Consider the following 13,240-nt stretch of genomic DNA (forward strand, 5'->3'; position numbering starts at 1 on the left):
AGACCCTAGAGGTACTGTCCTCCAATAGCTGAAACCAGGCAAGGGGGAGTGCCACCAACCCCTAGAGTGGGTAATGGAGATATACACTCCAGGTTAACATAAAAACAATTTGTGCAAACAAGGTCCCTGAGCCAGGCAGACCAGAGTCCTTGGGAGGACCATGCTGAACTCTGACCCTGACGTTCACCAGAGGAAAGTGTAGCAGGACAGTGTCAGGTATGGCTGTGTGTGAACCTGGTCAGAGTCACACCACGGGAACACTGGCACAAAAGAAGGAACCAAGGTAAAACAAATTTATTTGGGGGAACAATTCCCTTTAAAAGTGGATCTCTATCTTTAGAAAACAAAAGAAAACTGTGCTGAACTCACTTCCCCTGGTCTGGAGGGCCACAAGCCCACCTACGTGTTCGGCTGTGGGCTCTGGCCTGAGTAGCCAGACCCAGGTAAAGCTCACTTTCAAGAATTAAGATGAGTCCACAGACACACAGTGCCATCAGACAGGATGACACCCCATGGCAAGACTCTGTTCTGTACTGTCTCCTCACTGCCAACGTAAGGCAGTGCACCTGACCACAAAAGGGTCTACAAGGACCAGGCAGGAGGCATGATGTGATTCCCTGCGCTCCATGCCTATAACTCAGGCCACCTCAATTTCCCACCATCTGCCACCCATGCTCTTCCCTTGGGACTCTAGCTGTGGCCAAACACATATGAATCTGGCAAGCAAAGACCACCGGGGCCCTCTTGCAGTAGAGATTCTGAGGCAAGGTGAGCGGGCAGCATATGTTACATTCTAAGTAAAATAGCTAGAGGTTAAAACACTCCAATGCCAATTTATTTTTAAAAAGGGTTCTGTGTAATTCTATGGTTTGTCTGCCCCCTCTTTTTTGTATAATTGTACAACCTTTGAAAATTATAAGTTGTAATGATCTAATCCTATTAATAGTCATTCAGAAAAAACTTTCCCTCCCTCCCAACAACCATCCAGGGGGAATTAAAGGTCCTGAGAAGAGGCCAATTCAAAATGGCCTCTACCCTGGGAAAAACAAAAAGCGAAAAGATGAGGGAAAAAAAAACCCCAGAAATCGACTAAGAGGTGTGTGGCCAGTGTCTCTCAGGAGTGGGGCCCTGGCTGTTGCCTGGGGTTGTGAAAGGCAGAGCCTGCAGCATGCAGTACAGCAGCCGGGAGACCTCGCAGCCACATCTTCCTCACTCTGGCACGTTCATGTCGCAACCTAGGTGTCATGGAAATCCTTCAGCAGGGTTCTCCTCCGCTGCTCTGCTATGTGCATCTGGTTCTCTAAGTCCTGCACCAAGGAAGCAAGATAGGTGCTTGCATGGCCCAGTCCCGTGAGCAGGGAGCAGCTAAAGCCACCCCACCCCTGCCCCCCCTGCCACAGACTCCAAGAAGTCAAAAGCACTGACCTTCCCACCCTTCTCAGCAGCAGCCTCCAGTCCACATGCCAACTACCATGTTACCTATTACCACACCAGCCCTCCCTTGCCTGCCAGAGGATCCAAGAGGACAGCACTTACCCCTCTGTCATAGCTGTCTGCACGCTCCACCTTCCATGACAGGTTTTCGATCTCAGCCTCCAGCTGAGCCTGCTGGTATTCAAACTGTATGGGTAGAGCAGGAGGGTCAAAAGGAGAGGGGGCTGTAGCCGGGGCAGGGCCTGCAGATGGGAGGGGCAGATGCAGCACCTCAGGCTCGCATGAGCTATAGACAACCCTGATACTGTCCTCAGAGAGCAGTGCTACTTCCTGTACCCAGAGCCAGAATCCAATCAAAAGGCTACCTATGGAGTACAGCCATGTGGTAAGGCCACACTCACCCTCCGCCCCCAAAGAAAAGGGAAGAACTTAAGCCACTGAAGAGAATCCTCCCAACATACAGGGAAATGGATGCTGCAAAAACAAGTCAAAGTGGATATTCACAGACACTGTATTCACTGAATACTTCGTTTTTTCAGCCCTTCTGAAAATCAAGAGTCTTAAAAATTTTCAAACCATTTGCCTTAGTAATTATGTACCCACTGCACAAATCAGTTGCACAAAGAGGTTTCCCAATGTCTTATTTATGATAGTGAAAAACAGAAACAATAAATGCCCCAAATGTTGGTACAACCATATACTGGAACATTTATGCAACTATTACAGAATGGCATTTTCCAGCCTGGTAAATAACGACAGCTGCAAAAACAATTAGTTGTAACAAAAAAATGTTATATATATAACCTTGATTATAGAAATAATATTAATTTTAAAAGGCTGGAAAACGCTAACAGTGGTCATTTCTTTCTGGTGGGATGATGAATGATGTAAATGTTTTTCTAAGTTTTTCAACATTTAAACAATAAGTGTGAATTACTTTATAATTGGGGGGAAACAACCCAACATCTAAGATGAAAATTAAACCAAAATGCAAAAAAAGTCCACTATATTTAGGAACATGCAAGCTGCATATCCTCCCAAAGCATGGGCACTTGCTCCCAAGTGGCAACAGACATTTTCAGCCAGTCACCCCAAAAATATAGTTGTTCACGGGCTTCAGTATATCTGCCTTCCTATTACACAAAATACCAGCACCTGAGATCTACTTTGGAAATGCCTAGGGGAGAAACAAAATTTTACAATTGCCAGTTTTGATTTTGCCCTCCCAATAACCAGGCGTCTGGTCCTTGCTCTCCTGCAAAGTGCAGGTAGAGAAGGGCACCTCTGAAGCTAAGAGAACAAAGAAGAAGAATCGCTTTGCCTTACCAGCTTCTTCCTGGGTCCAGACTCCATGTAGTATGCATATGGGTACGTGTACTGCAGGGTGTATCGACACTGCAATAGAGAGAAGAGAAGGGACCTGTATCTATGACCCTAACTACATGGATCTCAAGTGGCTTTTACAGTTCTTACCCCACCATGCAAATTAGCCTGGCTCAACGGGTATGGGCCTGAAAGAAATGAGGCCAAGGCAAATAAAAGATGAATTGGGGGACAACATGGCAAAAACTGAAACAAAAATGGTCACAGAACACCCACAGTTCCTTTTTCACACTGTGATTTATTACCAGCAGCTCCCTCAACGGCTCTTCCCTCTTGAGTCGGACATCAGAGTCCACACATCTATCTCAATACTTGTCCAAAGACAATCTCTTATTTTCCTTTGAGTGATGCATGGATGGGACAAAAGAAAAAAAGGGCTCTAGTTTTCCCTGCAGTTCTTTCCCTGCAGGCAGAGGCACTGGAATACTCTTCTTAAAATCCCCTGAACATCCACAGAGGGCTGGGTCCTCAGTGGGCACAGCCCAGCAAAATGTGGACCCATAAGCAGGAGCATGCAGGACTGTACAGGGTGCTGAGCCCCCTGCCCCCTACAGTGCCTCCCACCCTCAGAGGTCTGGGTCTGACAGGGCTGGGCATCAAACCAGGGACTGGAAGAGTGAGGGGGTACAAACCTTGGCCAAGAGCTTGGCAGCATTTTGTAGGTACTGCCAGTCGATCCACGTCCCCAGATTATTCATGACCCTCTCCTGAATCTTCTCGTGAATCCGCTGGTATGTCTGTGCCTCCAGCTGCAAGCTCTTGTTGTGGTTTTCCCACTACAGGGTTCAGAGGAGGGAGAAAGCTGCAGGAGTCCCAGGAAGGTGGAGATCCAAAAGGAGTTCAGAATGGCCACATCCTCATCTAGCTGATGGGGACTGTGTGTCCTTGGGATTGCAGGAGGGGGGCTTCCTCAGTCCACACTACCAACCCTGTCCAGAGCAGCTGTCTGCCTGCCAAATCACTCTACCCCACTGCGGCAATAGGACTTGAGCCCTGAGGATGAAGCAAAGCTAGGTAACTACAGATCTCTTGTGCTTAGAAACCAAATGTCGCATGCTCTGTGGACTTCTGAAGGGTCTTCCTGGGAAGAACTGTGCTCTGAATCTGACTATTAAGATGGCACTGGATTAGGGGGAGGGGCAAGATAGGGGTAGGGGATTAAGAGATACAAACTACTATGTGTAAAATAAGCTACAAGGATATACTGTACAGCACAGGGAATATAACCAACATTTTATAATAACTATAAATGGAGTATAACCCTTAAAAATTATGAATCACTATGTTGTACACCTGAAAATTATATAATACTGTCAGTCAGTTATACCTCATTTAAAAACAAACAATAAACATGGCACTGGATGGAAAAGACTGTCTGATGATCCTTCATTATCCTTCAATTCATCATTCAAACAAGGTCAGCATGTCCTCCCTTGTTGGCTGTGGCTGCCCTGTGGAGCCTGAAAAGCCATATCTATGGAGGCACCACTCAGGCCACTGCAGGAGTTCCACTTCCTGACTTCTGTGTGCGCATGCTGGCTGTAGCTACCAGTCACTGGGAATTTCACCCAGCAGGCCAAATGGAAGAAGCCCACCCTCCAGGCTTCTGGATGCCTACCCTCTCAAAGTAGAACAAGTACTTCTTGAGGGCCTCCCTGGCCTGGGCTTGCTGGCTCTGATTGACAATGTCAGGGTTCTCCTTGTACCGACTGCATTCATAGTACTCGCTGCCGTGGGTCTTCCAATCTCCTAGACACATCCAGCAGAAGTCTACACAGAACAGAGAAAGAAGTATTTACACACACTAGACAAGCCCACATTCCTCCAAAGTCATAGGCAAAGCAGGAAAACAGACCGATCCTGCCCCGGGGCGGGTCACCTATCCAGAACTCTCCAAGGGTGCCTCTTTACAGAGGGAATGTATACCTCTCATCCCTGTCACATCCCACTGTCCCTGTAAGCCTGTCCTTGCTGATCTGAACAACAGCCTACGGATAGTCTCAGTTTCATGAACACATATGCTTTGTGCCGTTTAATCCAACACAAACAGATGCTGACTGTACAAGGCCACTGGTCTGCTGTGTCAATGCCTCTGTGACAAGCAGAAACTTGTCCAACTGAAGCCCACCTGGTCATTCAGAAAACACATTTGTCCTCCTGACTATCTCCCACTCTCAACACCTGTCCTAGGTGTTGTACATGAAACTGGAAAGAAAGACTTTTCCCCCTTTTCTTCTGTCTTAAACAGCACATTTTTATGGGAATTCCCTGGCGGTCCAATGGTTAGGACTCGGTGCTTTCACTGCCGTGGCCCGGGTTCAGTCCCTGGTGGGGGATCTAAGATTCCACAAGCCACGCAGTGCGGCCAAAAAAAAGAAAAAAATAAAACGCACATTTTCATAAAACCCACCCAATAGTGATTACCCAGAATTATGACTCTGTTTCCATACTGAGGAAGCAAAGAGGGAAAAATAAAGATCCCCTATGGATGCTATACATCTGAACAACTATTGTGGCTTAACGGAGAGGGGCCAACCACAGTTCTATGTTCTGTCTCTGCCAGAGACCCCGACAGTGGTAAACGCTGTTTCCCAGGAATCACTCCACAAGTTGGCTCAATGACTTCCCAAAAGGGACTTCTGTAAAATCTGGAGAAGCTAAAGCTAAAGCCAAATCAAGAGACCCAGAGGTCGTTCACTTCTCTTCTCCTAGGAGGCTTCATTGAACAGTGGCAATATTGCTTTCTCCTCAGTCAGCTAGGTTGTGTTTGCTACTGTTTTAAATACTACTACATTGCTTAGGGTTGCCTGTACAGGTAGTACAACTATACAGCAATGCGAGGGATGGAAGTTAACTCTGGGCAGTAAGGGATGCGGGAGACTATGACTGAGGAGGGACACACAGAGGACTTCCTCAGTACTAGGAATGTGGTGGGTACTCGGGTGTTCATTTTGTCATTTCTCTTTAAACGGTATGTATGTCTTGTGCACTGTTCTAAGTGGATCATACATGTCCCTCTCTCATTCAAACATGCAGAAAAGCTAGGGTGGGATATCACTGAGGAAATATGCCACTACCCTCGGCCTATCTTCATTCTACACTTCAGGGTCACCACTCCAGTCTAAAACCTTGCCTCGTCTACTCTGATTACAGTGTGCTCCTGGGAGAACACAGGATTAGCATTAGTCAGGCTCATACAAAGAGAAACTCTCATGGCCTCCTGGTCGGCCTCTAAGCAGCTGTGTAAGAAGCCTATCTGGGGCTTCCCTGGTGGCGCAGTGGTTGAGAATCTGCCTGCCAATGCAGGGGACATGGGTTCGAGCCCTGGTCTGGGAAGATCCCACATGCCGCGGAGCAACTGGGCCCGTGAGCCACAACTACTGAGCCTGAGCATCTGGAGCCTCTGCTCCGCAACAAGAGAGGCTGCGATAGTGAGAGGCCCGCGCACCGCGATGAAGAGTGGCCCCCACTCGCCGCAACTGGAGAAAGCCCTCGCACAGAAACGAAGACCCAACACAGCCAAAAATAAAAATAATAAATAAATAATAAAAAATTAAAAAAAAAAAAAAAAAGAAACCTATCTGGACATATTTTCTACCTGAAGGAATTTTATTTCTGTACTTGATCCGGCAGGAAAGGAAAGCAAAACCAACAGGTTGTATGTAACCTATACCTGATAGATGACGGAGGCCTGAAAGGCCAAAACCCCCTCTGCAAACTTTATAAAACCTCAGAGGAGGACTTCCCTGGTGGCACAGTGGTTAAGAATCCGCCTGCCAACGCAGGGGGACACGGGTTCGAGCCCTGGTCCAGGAAGTTCCCACATGACACGGAGCAACTAAGTCCATGCGCCACAACTACTGAGCCTGCGCTCTAGAACCCGCGAGCCACAACTACTGAGGCCTGCGCGCCTAGAGGCCGTGCTCCACAAGAGAAGCCACTGCAATGAGAAGCCCGTGCACTACAACGAAGAGTAGCCCCCACTCGCCACAACAGGAGAAAGCACGCGTACAGCAACGAAGACCCAACACAGCCAAAAATAAATAAATAAAAAAATTTATATATATATTAAAAAAAAAAACCTTAGAGGAAAACTATTATTTTACTGCCTCCAGTAAAACCATGTACAGCCTGCTTAAAAGGTATCTGTAAGGCAGCACAGATAAGCCCCATGCTACTTACCTGCCTTGGCAAAAATAAAAAGAACACACTAAAACCTTCTTCTTGGATGACTGAGGATTCATGAGGGTCTAAAGTCACCCCAAACTTGACTTCTGACTACATGTGTCAGCGAGACGGCAGTGGGATTATAAAAGGGACCGAAAAATAATAAATCAAGAAATCAAGAAATGCTTTATTTTGGTTATCATGACTATAAGTGACTGAGGCTGCCCTCTGTTTTATCACTTCACCACAAAAGCACTCACTAAACAAGCAGTGGAGACCCGTGCACAAGAAACAGAGACTGTGCCACTGGGCCTTGTACATCAAGCCTGGGACTCACCGTGTTTACACTTGGAGCATTGCTGTCAGAGGGAAACAGAAGAGAACATGTTAAGGGCACGCTGACCAAAGGCTCCACGTCACATAAGCAAAACGTACAGGCGTCTGCTCACCATGTGATTGCAGCCTCCGTTCTTCTCAATGCAGATGTTGCACTTGGGACACTGAGGAGACAGAAGGGTGCCATTAGGCTCACGCACCATCAGGCCGGTTCTAAGACAAATTACACAAAGCTCCCGGCACCCGTGCCCAGTAGCTCATCGTGCGAGCACTTCTGGGGAGGAGCATCTCACTTAAATGTGGCGGGTCGCTGAGGCTGGAACAGCAATTCAAGGAAATGAGGTCAGCATGTTTGGCTCTGAAACACTCCAAGCACCATCTGTCCCCGCCACGAGGCCGCTCAGATTAAGCACAAGCTGAGTCAGTAGAGAGCTTGCCTGCTTGGGAGGAATGCCAAAGCAGCATAAGAGCTGCCACACTGGACTAAGTCCTCATCAGCTTGCCTGAACTTCTGCTTCCCGGAGAGGCCAAGGAAATAACCTCTAAAGCTCGCTCTCATTTGAGAGATGCCAGCAACCCCAGGCAGCAATGCAGAGATCAGTCTGATGCTGTGCTCTTCCACCGCCATGAAAAGGACTATGCTTAATGATGTCATGGTCACAGCTGTGCTTGTGGGTGCATCAACTCAGTGTGTGACCGGCATAGGGTACAGCCTTGAGTGCTGAGTCATGCAGAACTCAAGGGGCTACAGGCCATGCTTTCCCGTGGGAAGTTTCCAGAATGAGAATTGGGCAGGCCTGGGCTTGCATTAGAGTTCTGCTATTTATTACATGTGGCTATCAACTACCTCCCTCCCAGGGCTGTTAAAGCTTGGGAGGCATTCAATAAAACCTAGTCTTCTTCTAATTAGTTTTCCTAAGGGTCAAACTTCTCCAAGCATTTCAGCAATTTATTAAAATAAATGCACTCGGTGCATACTATGATAAATTGCTACAAACTCTGCCAGGTCTGGGCAGCCTCCATCAAGAGCCCTGAGGCCCTGATCAAGAGCCTCCATCAAGAGCCCTGTTCTGCTCTCGGATGGTACATCTCCTGGGCAAGGCCCTGGGCAGCACTAAGGAGGGCAGATCCATGACAGGTAAGATACAGTCCTTACGTCTTTAGTGTGAGCACTAATGTAGTTGGCTGTTTCAGAGTCGTCTGCACACTTCGTGAGCCATTTCCGAATTGTGGCGCAGTCTGTGGGGGCGTGATACATCTGACGACACTTGAAACTTAAAACCAGAAAAGATAATCGTTAGGTCAGATCCTGTGTTTTTCATTTTCCTTCTGTCCAAGCCAACAGATCCTGAATTAGAGCTTTTCAAAGAGGTAACGTCACCTATCAAGGCATCTGAGACCTTTTCTTACCCAGGATTATACTGAAGTACTGTGTGAATTTCTCTCAATCAACCCAAATGAAATGTTTGTTTTAAATATCTTATGTGGTGTCAATCCTTCCTGACAGGATATCAAATTCAGAATTCAGCTTCCCAAAGGGCACGGGGATGCATTCTGAGAAGATACCTCAACTCAGGCCCAAGGCAGGAATGAGATCCAGTTCTGGGAGTCTTGGCTTATCTCCAAGTCAGATGTGCACACAGGATGCACAAGGCCAGCACTTGTGCAATCTGTAGGGGGCATGATACATCTGACAATGCTTGAAACTTAAAATCAGAAAAGAAAAACACTCCAACATTCATCAGGCCAGGCTCCCATGTTTTTAATTTCCCTTTTGTCCAAGCCAACACGACTTTATGGATAAAGGCTCTCAGGCAGGTAGCCTAACACATGTCCCAGGGAAAAGAAGTTCATAACGCAGGACACAAAGGATGGAAAGCAACCACATTAGTGGTTCTTAACCTTTGGTGAATCACAGACTCCCTCAATAACATCTTGAAAGGCAGGCACATATGCACACATACCACATTTTCTACATATTTTCTCTGAAGCCCCACCATGAATTTTCCAGGGAGGCGTGAATTGGGGACAGGTCTGGACCTAAATTATGGCTCTGCCATTACCTTGCACCTCAATTTCCTCACCTATAACATAAGAGTAACAACAGTACAATCATACACAGTTGTTGTGATAATGAAGGTAAAATCATCAGGACAGACCATTTCCTCTGGTAAGCCTTCAGTATACTTTAGCTATTCCCATCATGTCTACTGAATAGAGTAAACCCCAGGTAAATATAAACACATTTATGGATTATAGTGTTATAAAATTAGCAGAAAGGCCAAGAGAGAGAAAGATTAAAACGTTGATGGTTGTTGCTTTCAAATACAGCAGTATGTGAATTATCTGTGCAGGTAGATACACACCCATACAGACACGCAGTCTCTGGGCCATGAGTCTCAGTAGCATAAACCACAGCACATTCCCCAAGAATCTGTGCCCCTTTCTTGTCTCCAGACTGACTATTATCAAACATCTCATGGAACATGAGATGCTAGGTACAAACCCTGCCCACATGGAACAGAGCTGCTCTTCTGGCTCAACAACCCTGCCTCTCCCAGCCCCACCCTCACAAGAGCAACAGCAGTGATGCTTTAGAGCAGGAGAAGGCACAAGCCCAGGGCTGCTCAGCACCCACACTCACTCTTACCAGAAGACCTCGTTGCACCGATTGCACTGTACTCGGCGAGCTCTGGGCTCCTGTACCCGGATAACCATGGGGCAGTCTGCACCAGGGCACAGCTGGAGCTGGTAGTGACTCTGTGAAAACACCAAGGGGGGGGGGAATAATGAGGACATCCCCTAGTTGGTGCCTCCAAATTAGACCTCCCTGAGTACTCAAACGCCTTCTGTTCTTCCAGCTGATGACCTATATCAAGGGGCTACAGGAATTCAAGATGGATGTCGTGAAGACCAGACATTAGGCAGGTAGTGCAAATGACCTTTGTTTGTTTGCTTGTTTTTAATATTTATTTATTTGGCTGAGTTGGGTCTTAGTTGCGGCACATGGGATCTTCGCTGTGGCATGCGGGATCTTTCGTTGTGGTGCGTGGGCTCTTCGTTGCGGCGTGTGGGCTTCTCTCTAGTTGTGGCACACAGGCTCCAGAGCACGCAGCCTTAGTTGCCCCGCGGCATGTGGGATCTTAGTTCCCTAACCAGGGATCGAACCCGAATCCCCTGAATTGGAAGGCAGATTCTTAACCACTGGACCACCGGGGAGATCCCTGAAAATGACCTTTGAATGCTTAGCTTAAACTAGGTAGCAAGCAACTCACTAGAGTGCTCTAAGATTAGATGACAAAATGTAATACAGAAGTGTGTCTCTGAAATGAAAGGGCATAGGGACCAGGGCTGGAAAGGAACACAGACCACTCAGCTGTGCATAAGACTCTGAGGGGCTCAACGACCCTCAGGCATCTACCAAAGGCAGCAAACAGCACAAGGAACAAGGCATTGCTTTTCCTGTGGCATGTGCATGAGACGACCCAGACCATCAATCAATCCAATAAACTTAGGCATGAAAGACAAAGATGAAAATTATGCTGCATGGACCCAACAAGCCTGAACAGGTAGTGCAATAGAGGGGAAGGACTCCAAAACTGACCATGCTGAAAACCTGAACAAGTTTTCAAATTGCCCAAAAAGCAACACCTCTTCTTTGTGCTGAATCACACAGTGAACTGAACAGAACAGCAACTCCTGAGATATGCCTGACTTGTGTTTATCCCCTGACATACAATAGCTTGTTTAAGCAGCTTTGTATAAGGTGGGGATGCCTGACCATTCTACAAGAGAAAACCAAGGCTCAGAGAGGTAAAATAATGGGTCAAGGGATACATAATAAGGAAGCAACAGACCTGGGATTCACTAGCACTCTAGTAGTTTTCAACCTGTTTTAAAGCCGTGGAGCTCGTTCTTCAAACGAAAGCATCTACTGGCAGCCTACTCTATAAAGTAACTGGTGAGCATCTGATGAAAAGCAGGCCCAGGAAGACAGAGGGCACAACAGGGGCTGGGCATACCTCCACATAGTCCCTGAAGAGGTAGCGTCTGTATTTGTCTCTCAATTCTTCATTGGGCAGCAACGGAAACACGAAGTCCTCTGGTGTTCGAAGCGGGCAGTCCTGAGCCATGCAAGAGACACCTGTTGAACAAAGACAACCTGATGGACAACTGTATTGCAGAAGACACAACGATAATATATTTGCTGAGTTCAACCAACAAATTCAGATTCTACGTAAGGAACCCCTAAAGCATCAGAATTTATTCAAAGAAGAGAGAAATTAATATATTTGCACAGTGATGCAACTAAAATATTATTCCAAATTAAATAGGATAGGGAATTCCCTGATGGTCCAGTGGTCAGGACTCGGCATTCTCACTGCCAGAGCCCCGGGTTCGATCCCTGGTCGGGGAACTAAGATCCCGTAAGCCGCACAGAGCCACCAAAAAAAACAAAACAACAAAAACAAAACAAATTAAATCATATATATCACAAATAGCACCAATAAAAAACAAAACTGTTTAAAAAATCCTATAGGGTTATTAACTAACAATTTAGTTTTGTGATGTTTAATATTACGTGCATGTGATTACTGTCAATACAATGAGATTTTGCAGACACAATTAAAGTAATGCTAATTTAGTTTCAAATATCAAGTCATAGTTAAATATTCCTTTAACTGATCATCAAGTTTGATTTGTGCTTGTATTTCCTAAATAACAGCAAACTCTCTAGGTGTTTCTGAGTTATGGCTGCCACTCTGAGAATCAAGATAGATACGGTAGGCAGCTTAAAGGACAGTTCTCCCAAAAGGCAAGAGAAGGTAGCCTTGCATTCACACCAACATTTACATATATGCCCAAACATTAGCCTTAACTCTCTCATTTTGCTCAGGTTTAAACTTTGCTATTGTTCAGACAGATGTGTTTGGAAACCAATAGTTCTGACAATAAAAACTTCAATTAGGCTCACAAGAAAACACTCAGTTGACCTGAGAACCTGAAAGGGCAGAGCTGAAGCTAAATACTTCATGCCAGCCTTTTATAAATCCTATGGCAGACTCACCCACACCCACGCCGTCCTTGACAAGTACTGAGCAGTGTTGCTCCCAGCAGCTGCGACAAAACTGGTGCTGACAGGCCAGAGACAGTAGGTTTTCCTTCCGCACAAACTGCATACACACTGCGCAGTGGTGAGGGGGATGGGTTGTGGGGACCTGGGGAGAGGCAGAGTGATATGAGCCATGGAAGGCAATTCTGACCCTGCAACAAGTGTCAGAACTCAACTGCAATGTGTGCACTCTGCGAGTTCCAGTTTTGAGCAGAAAGCATATTATCAGGAAGGCTTTCTGAAGGAGGTGGTAACTGAACTAGGCTTGATGAATCACTAGGATTTAGAGAGGCAGAGAGAAGATGGAAATGAGAACTAACAGTAGTTTATAATGTCAGGCTGAAAAGACCAGGATTTCAGAATTGTCAAGGTCCTTAGAGGTCATTCAATCCACCTTCTTTCAGAGGCTATTGGGTTTCTTTTGTAAATTGCCCTCATTCAGCACAGCACAGAGTTACTCCTCAACGAGTACTACAAACCCAGCCATATAGGTGCTTAGAGGCTGAGTGTGAGCCTCTAACAGCCCACAATGCAGTTTTACTTGTCAAAGACAGTGGTTTTCCCATATCAATATGTCCAAAACACACAGTATTACAGTTTTTACCAAGTTACAACTCATCCTTAACATACCAAAGAGATGTCACATACAATTAATTTAGAGAGATGAGGAAGGCTTCTACAAGGGAAGAAACTCTTCTAGTTTGTGGGCAAATAACTGTAAAGCTTAAACTCCAGAATCCATATACCATGCTACACAAACTGGCAAAGACAATCTGGGGACCCCAGCCAAAAACACTAACCAATGAA

The 13,240-nt window shown here is 46.3% G+C and overlaps 1 protein-coding gene across 4 annotated transcripts in view; it reads right to left on the minus strand.

Annotated features, from left to right (window-relative positions):
- Window positions 1-279: 279 nt before the first annotated feature.
- ARIH2 (ariadne RBR E3 ubiquitin protein ligase 2) overlaps window positions 280-13,240 on the minus strand; it is a 47,674-nt gene continuing 34,713 nt past the window's right edge. For 3 of the 4 annotated variants that reach the window (XM_007168782.2, XM_007168781.3, XM_007168783.2), the window contains 11 exons: window positions 12,389-12,539; window positions 11,343-11,464; window positions 9,971-10,080; window positions 8,477-8,594; window positions 7,434-7,484; window positions 7,322-7,343; window positions 4,436-4,587; window positions 3,450-3,593; window positions 2,761-2,829; window positions 1,537-1,620; window positions 280-1,307 (listed from right to left, as the gene is read on the minus strand). In XM_007168782.2, coding sequence (XP_007168844.1) covers window positions 1,236-1,307; window positions 1,537-1,620; window positions 2,761-2,829; window positions 3,450-3,593; window positions 4,436-4,587; window positions 7,322-7,343; window positions 7,434-7,484; window positions 8,477-8,594; window positions 9,971-10,080; window positions 11,343-11,464; window positions 12,389-12,539 — 1,095 coding nt within the window. In that variant the 3' untranslated portion in view covers window positions 280-1,235. Of the gene's footprint in view, window positions 1,308-1,536; window positions 1,677-2,760; window positions 2,830-3,449; window positions 3,594-4,435; window positions 4,588-7,321; window positions 7,344-7,433; window positions 7,485-8,476; window positions 8,595-9,970; window positions 10,081-11,342; window positions 11,465-12,388; window positions 12,540-13,240 lie in introns of all 4 variants that reach the window. The other variant, XM_028163185.2, reaches the window with a different exon arrangement.

Source organism: Balaenoptera acutorostrata, chromosome 10 (assembly GCF_949987535.1).
Source record: "Balaenoptera acutorostrata chromosome 10, mBalAcu1.1, whole genome shotgun sequence".
NCBI classification, from domain to species: domain Eukaryota; kingdom Metazoa; phylum Chordata; class Mammalia; order Artiodactyla; family Balaenopteridae; genus Balaenoptera; species Balaenoptera acutorostrata.